Genomic DNA, 9747 nt, shown 5'->3' on the forward strand with positions numbered 1-9747 from the left:
CTGAACATAGAAAACCAAAATTCTTGAATTTCACAATCAACGTTATTTAAGATCTAAAAGACAAAGAAGAGGTGATGACTAAGAAAAATATAGTGCTTTTGTGATTATGAGTTTACAAAAATATTACTGTCAATTTCTAATTATGCTGTTGTTATTCACCGGAATAATTTTCCACTGACTTCTAGGTTCCAGGTATTTTTTTTCCAAGTTTTCAAGTGTTATGATTTTCTGGATTTTTTCAGTAGAGTGGGAAGGGCAAGATGAAAGCCAGATTCATTTAGGTGAGAGCAAGACTGAAATTTACATAGGCACAAAGATTAAGAGGACGTTGACCGATTGTGTGATGGTATGGACTGCTTTTTCACACAAATTATTTTCAAGAAAGCCTTCTGAAAACGCTTGTGACACAGCGAATACAAAAAAGGATTGTCAAAGGAATTGAACCTCTGAAGCCAAAATGTGAACTCATACACAGCTGTTGCTGACAGACTGAGGTCTGTGGGGGATATTGAGCGAATAATTGTGAACAGAGAGTAGGGAGCCCAGCAAGTGGCAAAAACACCTAAGAGAATGGCCAGTGACTAGGCTAATTTCCTGCCTCTGCACAGCTCAAGATGTTTGCTTTGTTGAAGAACAAGGGAATCTGAATGGGAGAGGGAGCCCGTTTTGGAAGCAGTTACACTATTTGGCTGGGCTATTAAGGAAAACAAGAGCCTGCTCTTTCTTCTTGGTTTCTCTGAACGAAGGGATGCTGCTGCTTCCTCTGGGTTAGAAAAAGATGTCCTTGAAAACAGTCCACTCCTGAATGAGCGTCCATAGCTACTGGAAGAGACAGAAGTGAATCTAGAGTGCCACCTACTGAGATTACCATACTTCCATAGGCTCCAGTAAATATACATGTTGAAATAAGCCATTAACAAGACTGGGATCATGAATTCCAACAGTACCATGAGGGCAAGGATATACCATTCCGTTAGGAATCCAGGTTCACAATCCCCCTTCCCATTCTTCCAGGCCTCTGAAACTAGAATTATTGGCCCATGCACTAAGAAGGCCACTACCCAGACGGCCACCATCAGAACCACAATCTTCAAGATCCCAGTGTGCTGAGCTCTGTAAGGTACCTAAAAGAAACCAAGGAAGTTATTTTCAATACGATGAGCATATGTTGATTGCACAAAGCGTACCATCGGCCCTCAGGAGTTTCAGGGATGTGCAAAGTGGGGATATTCACTGAATTTGGGTAACATGATCTGGGCCAGGGCAGAGGGTTCGATTTCGGTGGACCCTGGGCCAAGATGTAGACTTTCTTAGCAGTTCAAGGTTAAACCTCTGACACTATAGAAAATGTCAAGGTCAATATCTAAAATAAGAATGCAGTCTTCCTAGTCCACAGACACTAACCTGAACTGTTAACTGAAACGAAATGCCCATTTTCACGGTGTTTTTTTGTTTTGTTTTGTTTTGTTTTTTGCGGTACGTGGGCCTCTCACTGTTGTGGCCTCTCCCGTTGCGGAGCACAGGCTCCGGATGTGCAGGCTCAGCGGCCATGGCTCACGGGCCCAGCCGCTCCGCAGCATGTGGGATCTTCCCGGACCGGGACATGAACCCGCGTCCCCTGCATCGGCAGGTGGACTCTCAACCACTGCGCCACCAGGGAAGCCCTTTCACGGTGTTTTTAACTTGCCAGCTGGATCATGAGCAGCAATGTTTTTAGTGAATTGGAATAATCAGTGTCAGAATGCATCACACATCCTAAAGATATGTATTGTTTGATGAAACTTTTGCTTTGGGAATATAGATGTACATAGAGAACGAGAAATGTGTGTACTGAATCATAGTGTAAAATGCATTTATCACTGAAGTCACAGAAAAGTTTAAAAGACACTGGTTTTTCTAAATCCGGTATTTAGGAAGAATCTACTCTGCAGTTTATGCTGAGCCTTCAAGGTGGGGTCAAAAAGAGAAGAACTCTTATGTTACTCCCACAAGATGACGCACAAAAAGAAAGTTTAAACCAGCTGTGGGGAGACACTACAGTGTTACTGAGCGTGACCAAATCATTTCTTTCTACAAACGTATCTACCCGACAAAAATGGTGCCAAAGCAGGGGTGGCCAGCCACTGGGGAAACATGGCTGTGGTGAGTGCCACGGTCTTTTTGTAGGGGTGAAGAATGTTCTAAGTCCACTCGGTCACAAGGACAGGCTTCTATAAGGGAAAATGAGATTCTATGAGGGAGGATTGCTCTTGGATCACAAGACCCATGACTTTTGATTGATTCTGAAATCTTCTATAAGAAATCTAAAATGCCAACCACCCTGTATGAGGGATAAACGTATGACCCGAGACTTTCTTAAGGGGACCTAGAGCACACAACCTGTCTGGACACCTTTTAGATCAGTAAGATTCCTTCCAGCCCAAATATTCCATGTTTTTCTGCCTTTTGCACTCAAGGGAAAGGAAATGATTTACCCATGAAGTTGGAACACACTTCCTTTTCACCATCTCTCAAGTGCTATTTTCTCTGAGTTTTCAAGTCTTGTTCTAAAGTGGTTTCTCATTTTTATTAAAGGGATATAACAATGCCCAGCACTGTCTTTCTCTGATGCATTGTACATGCTGGGAAGGGCTCACCAATTGGCTAGAGGTCAAAGGAGGCTGGTTTAAAAAAAAAAAATGCAGAGAAGTGGGGTTTTCTTTTTTTGTCTTTTTCCAAATTACTGGTATTTCTGAGGCTAAGGTAAAATGCCTGTGGTGCTGACCACAAACTCCCATGTACAATACATTTTTTTGCCTTCTGCTTCTCATACCACTAATTAATACTTGCGCTAAATCTAATGATTATGAAGATGGTAACAATACCCAGATGGTCATAAACTGCATTTAGTTTTTTAATTGCTCTGTTCAGCCTTTGTAATGATATGATGCAATATGCTGGAAAGTAATCTCTTTTCTATTATGCATAAGGTCAAATGGGATAATGGACATCCAAGGGAATTGAGAAGATGATGCCAATCTCTTCATCTCTGGGTAGCATTCTTAACAGATAACAGTTCAAGCGTTGCTTAAATCCAGGCCCGTGCCTCCCTGAAATCCATCAGTGGCCCACTTCTCACCCACTACAGAATATGTCCATTATTCAGGATGTTGTCTCTTACCCTGCTTCCTTCCCCACCCCAATAAGATATCCAAACATTCCGTCAATCCGGTTTCTTTTGTGAGGCAGAGCAACCCCTGGAACTTGCTGGTATTAATAATGAGATGGGATTGCAGAGCCGTTCTAAGTGCCTGTCATGCACTGCCATCTGCATCGAGCCTTCCTTCCCCAAACTATTGTCAGATTTCCATTTCCCAAGCCCAGCCTGCCGCCTTCCCCTATTACACTGTCTCCTCTACTTTTAGCTACAGCAAGAGCTCAATTCCGCATGATCACTTCCTATGAGCTCCTGTGGTCTTTAAAGGCTTCCTTCTGGCTTCATACAGCTGTGTTGGAACTCAGCCAACAGAGGTGCGCGTGCTGCCTGAGCACCCCCGGGAGCATTCATACACTCATGCGTGGAGCACTTTTTACACTTGACTCTGTGCTGTGTACCAGGGACCCGGATCCAGCTGACCTAACCCTCACCAAGTTTACAGCCTCCATTGCCAGGGGAATTCCTCAGGGCAAGACCAAGAAACAAGCCTGCCCGTTTTCTCTCTGGACATCACTCCTCAACTCTCTGTAACTTCTAAGCCCTTTTTCTAACTGGGCAAGCCACCCCTTACCCTAACACAAAGCTGAGGTTGCCTCAAGAGCTTGGATGTTCCGTGAAGAATGTCCCAGTGAACATAACTAGGAACACTCAGTGAAGATTAAAAAACCCAGAGAGAAAGGAAAATTTTAAAGTACAAATTAAAGATTTAGTTAAAGAAAGATTATTAATCAGAGCACTGCTTTTCAAACATTTTGACTGTGACCTAAAGTGAGAAATACATTTTATACCCTAATGAAGTATACAGACAGAAGTATTCATAAAACAATACTTACCTTTATTATGCACAAGGTACTCTGATAGTTTATACTCTAACTTAAGTTCTGTTGTACTTCTTTCCATATTTTTTCATTCTATGAAAAAGTGACATAATAACCCACTGAACTGATTTCATGACTCAATAATGGATTACTATCTGTTTGAAAAATCTGAGATTATAGGCTTCTGATGGCTAATCCAAACTGATCTGTACTCTCTCCAGGGTTTGTCCAGAACAAACTGCAGTGGACTCTGGTGCCAATAAAGTACTCAATGTCAAGTGTCTGGCTGTCCCACCACATCCATTCTCTAATTCTTCCTGGCCATATGGCAGCTCAGCTAGAGGCCGCACTTCCCAGCTTCCCTTGCAGTAAGGTAAGACCACATGACTAAATTTCACCAATGAAAGGTGAGTTGAAATGATTGTGTGATTCTGCACTACTTGGTTAAAAGAAAATCCCTTACCCTGGACTTCTGCCTTTTGCCCTTCCTTTCTAGAACCTGGAGTGACAACAGCATGATTTGGAGCATGCAGAGGAGGTTAATGACTTAGGGTGGGTGGGGGTCAGCAAACCACTGTCCATGGAACAAGTGTGGCCCACGACCTGTTTGGATAATAAAGTTTTATTTGAGCAGTTGCAACAGACACCATAGGTCCCTGCTCTAGAGGGTACAGAGCCTGGATCCCTGGGTGAGTTCCTGGAGCAGAGCCTTCCCATCTTCCTGAACTGTTCTATGAGAGAAAAGTTAGCTTCTGTCTTGTTTGGTCTCAGCATTTTGGAGTCTCTTCGTTACAGCAGTTTATCCTTGCCTTGTCCAGTGCACCCTCCCAATCCTGTCTGCCTCCAAGCTGCACAACTCTCCCAGGACGGAACTGTCACTGTCCTCTCAATGCCTCCAGCACCACACTTAGTCCCTTTGTTTATGGATCTGTCTCCACATTAGACTGTTATGCTCCTCAAAAGGAAAGACTCTGGAGATTCAGTTTTGTGTCCTTAGCAAAATCCCTGTCGCACAGTCGTTTCCCACACATTTGGGTCCCTGGAACTCAGGAGTGAAGGAAGTTTCCCATCTAGGTCTCAAAGACTTCAGCTCACCGTCCATGTTTCTGTGGCCTCTTCCCACCCCTCATCCTTATTAACATCAACCTTATTCTCTCCTTTATTCTATTGCTGATAAATTTAGCTTAAGAACTGTCACGAACTAGTTGATGAGACTGTTCTAAATCTTGGGTAAGTTCAGACTTTCTTGGCATGGGTCCTAAACTGGCACTGGTTAGTTTCTGGTTAGTGCTACTGTATAACCTATAGCTTCCCTGTATACTGTCTTTTCCTTTGGTCATTCAAAATTAATTTTCTCGTGACATTCAGAAGTCTGGGAGTCTTTCTAATCACCCACCAAGTTCCATCCTGAAGAAAACATTCAGGTCTCAAGTTGTCTAAGGAGTTGAACAGATGAACCTACCGTGAGACTCATGCATATCCAATCTACTACGGACTCGATTTACCACTTCTCACAACTTGCCTTGGATTTTGGTGGACACCTTCCCATTTTAGTGGTACATAAGAGAGTGACCTAACCAAATCACACAGAAAATGTTCACTAAGCACCAATGAAAACTTAGTGCTAGATAACAAAAGGGTAACAGGCTTCTCTAAGTTTTGCCAATTAAGCAAAAAAATTTTTTGCTTGGGGACCCAAAATTTACAAGTATATAATCTTCTAAGGAGGATAAATTAATATTTTGACTTACAGCATTTGAGACTGACTGGTATTGATCAAAGCTGATGAGTACAATGTTATACACAGATGTTGTGCACAAAAGATAGTCAATAGTGAGCCAAAATGCACAGATGTTATCTTCAAACTTCCAGTTGAACAGCCTGTGAGGGATGTACAAAGGAATGGAGATCACACCTGTACAGGGAAAAAATGAGGGTAAAGAAAAATAGCACATATCAATGAATACGAAGAGACATAGGAACACAACACAATGAACTCTCTGAACTGACCAAAAAGAGATGGATTATAATTTAGAAATTCATGGTATTTCATCAACAAACTCAGGACTGATCTCATACACATTCTTTAAATACCGTTTTTAAAATAGCTGTCACAAACGTCGTACCTTCAATGGCTTCTTATTACTTTCCAAATTAAGTTCAGGTCCCAACATGTATGTCCAGCCATGTACAGCACACATCATCTTTGTGTTCATGACCCAACCCAAACAGGATGGGCCACCCTTCCCCCATACACATCTCACATTGTCACATCTCTTTGCCTTTGCCAACAACATTCTTTCTTCCTAGAATATCCTCCTCTCTTCTACGGAGAAGTCTGTTTAATTCCTTCTAATTCTTCACTTAGTTTAAAAAGTGGCATCCTCCTTATCATCTTTCCTGGAACTTCCTGGGTAAAAGTGACCCCTCTGTCACTTGCCCTCTCCTGGAACTTCACTCATCTCTCCCTGTCTCATGTACAAATATATCCTACTTTATATCGTTGTCATACGTCAACTTGTTTCTCCTGAGGACTGGGACTGTGTGGGAAGTCGATCTTTGTATTTTTCACAACATCCAGGGTTGACCAATGGCTCACATGTTTAACTCAAGGAAATTAATAACAGCTAATAGGTATTGTGCAATTACCAGATGCCGGACATTGTGCTATGTGTATTACATATATCATCTCATTTAACTTTCACAGAAACTTTATGAGGTAGGCACCATGCTGAGTTAGCAGATAAGGAATCTGAAGTTCAAAAAGGAGACATTATTAGCCCAAGTAAGGGAAAAACTGGATTTGAAACCAAGCAATGTGATTTCATAACCCCTGACTTTAACTGCTACCCTTCACCAAATGAACAAATACCTGAGTGATTCAACTCAGCACAGAAACTGCTTCATTGTGGAAAATGACTGAACTGGGTTCCTTTTCCTTTAGCCTTATAGGGGTTTTCAGTTGTATTGACATTTCAGACAGGTGGTCTACTCACTAAGAAAATAATCTATTAAGTGGACGCTCGGTTGAAATCTTATTTTGTTGGATATCTTCATATTTTATGAAGGCACTTGGAAGGAATTCCCATTTTCCATATGAGAACCAAGTTAACCTATCATGAAGAACAATAGTAAAGATAAAAGAAAGGAAAGGGAAGATTGAAGGAGACCCTTCATTCTCCCAAAATAAGATGACATGAGCACCCCAATGTTCATTGCAGCACTATTTACAATAGCCAGGTCATGGAAGCAACCTAAATGCCCATCAACAGATGAATGGATAAAGAAGATGTGGTACATATATACAATGGAATATTACTCAGCCATAAAAAGGAATGAAGTTGGGTCATTTGTAGACATGTGGATGCACCTAGACTGTCATACAAAGTGAAGTAAATCAGAAAGAGAAAAACAAATATTGTATATTAATGCATATATGTGGAATCTAGAAAAATGGTACAAATGAACTGGTTTGCAAGGCAGAAATAGAGACACAGATGTAGAGAACAAACGTATGGACACCAAGGTGGGAAAGCGGGGCAGGGGTGCTGGTGGTGGGATGAAATGGGAGATTGGGATTGACATATATACACTGAATATGTATAAAATAGATAACCAATAAGAACCTGCTGTATAATAAATAAATAAAATAAATTTTTTAATGTATATTTTAAAGATAATTATTGTAAAAAAAAAATGACATGCCACCATGAAACTCATAGAAGAGAACATAGGCAAAACATTCTCTGACATAAATCATACCAATCGTTTTTCTTAGGTCAGTCTCCCAAGGCAATAGAAATAAAAGCAAAAATAAACAAATGGAACCTAATCAAACTTATGAGCTGCTGTACAGCAATGAAACCATACACTAAATGAAAAGACAACCTACAGACTGGGAGAAGATATTTGCAAATGATGTGACTGACAAGGGCTCAATTTCCAAAATATATAAACAGCTCATACAAATCAATAACAAAAAAACACAACCCAATCAAAAATGGACAGAAGACCTAAATAGACATTTCTCCAAAGAAGACATAGAGATGGCCAACAGGTACATGAAAGGATGCTCAACATTGCTAATTATTAGAGAAATGCAAATCAAAACAACAATGAGGTACTACCTCACACCAGTCAGAATGACCATCATTAAAAAGTCTACAAATAACAAATACTGGAGAGGGTGTGGAGAAAAGAGAACCCTCTTACACTGTTGGTGGGAATGTAAATTGGTACAGCCACTATGGAGAACAGTATGGAGGTTCCTCAAAAAACTTAAAATAGAGTTGCCATATGATCCTGCAATCCCAATCCTGGGCATATATCCAGACAAAACTATAATTCTAAAAGATACATGCACCCAATACTCATTGAAGCACTATTTACAATAGGCAAGCGAGGGAAACAACCTAAAAAAAAAAAAAAGAAAGGCGACATGAGGATATAAAGGTGTTGTTTTAGAACCAGTGTAAGGAAATGCAGAACTTAGTGTCCTGTACCTAGATTTACATACAAATGTGAGAGACAAGACACCATCGAGAAGAAGAGTTGTATGGTCAGTTCTTACCTGTAGTTCAAATTGCCTGCTTGTTTTACATTTTAACTCTATGTGTATGTATGTATATGTGTGTGTGTATATATATCTTTTAGGATTCTAAATATTTCTGGCATATTATTTTTTTAATTGAAGTATAGTTGATTTACAGTATTGTGTTAGTTTCAGGTGTACACCATAGTGATTCAGTGTTTTCGAAGATTATACTCCATTTTAGGTTATTACAAGATAATGGGTGTAATTCTCTAAGCTTCCTTATGGTGCCTTCCATCTCAAAGGGGTGTGTGTGTGTGTGTGTGTGTGTGTGTGTGTGTGTGTGTGTGTGCACCCGTGGTATCTCAGGATCACCTGAGATAAATCAAAGTATCTTCAAAACAGAGAAATTTATTATATTTTGGCCCAGAGTTGTGGCTTCCAATGTTCCCGACAGGAGCATTTTCCACATACACGCTCATTTCCTCCCCTGGATGGGAAAGAAGAGTGGGATGCCACCAATCATTTGCATTACAGATGCCATTGTCTATTTATTGATAATGTTTTTCACAAACTTTCTGAATTAGATAAAAGAGAAAGGTGTGTTCAAAACCTCTGGAGCTGCTTGAAATAGCAGTTAATTGAAAACAGGCTCAAGTCTATTTCTTTTGTTTTAATGAATGTCACCTGCTGTCACCTTGAGTTCTTTGGGATGGTTTAATACGAACGTCACGCTCAGTTCCTCTGTCTTGTTGAGTGGTTTTGCGCCTCCTTCCAAAGGAGTTTCAGAACCTGAAACCATGAACCTGAAATACATCTGTGATACACCCTCTCCTAGGTGTTTCCATAACTTCCACTCTGGAGTCATGCTTCTGGGTCAAATAGACTTGATAAGAAAAACTAATAGCCAGGTCCTTGAAAAGAGCCATAAGTCTTTGGCATGACCAATTGTGATGGTGGGAAGGTAGGGGAGTGAGGGAAAACAAACTATATTAAAAGAAGATGGTAAAGAAAATAAAAAGGAAGTGAAGGAACCAGGGGGAGGAGAGAAGAAGGCTTCTGCTACTCCCTCCACCCCTAGCTCACTCTGCTCCACCCTATCTGGCATCAAATACACCGTACACACACCCTCTGATTCTTGCATGGGTTTCCTGGGCATGAACCATTCTTCCCTCAGAGGCTCCTTTTGTTTACTCCAATGC

At 40.8% G+C, this 9747-nt stretch overlaps 1 protein-coding gene across 1 annotated transcript; it reads right to left on the reverse strand.

Annotated features, from left to right (window-relative positions):
* Positions 1-317: 317 nt before the first annotated feature.
* HRH4 (histamine receptor H4) lies at positions 318-9347 on the reverse strand (the record flags this gene model as incomplete). Its single annotated transcript, XM_079943035.1, is given in 4 exon segments — positions 318-581; positions 585-1124; positions 5766-5929; positions 9233-9347. Coding segments are annotated over 4 exon segments (1083 nt in total).
* Positions 9348-9747: the final 400 nt, after the last annotated feature.

Source organism: Stenella coeruleoalba (assembly GCF_951394435.1).
Source record: "Stenella coeruleoalba genome assembly, chromosome: 14".
NCBI classification, from domain to species: domain Eukaryota; kingdom Metazoa; phylum Chordata; class Mammalia; order Artiodactyla; family Delphinidae; genus Stenella; species Stenella coeruleoalba.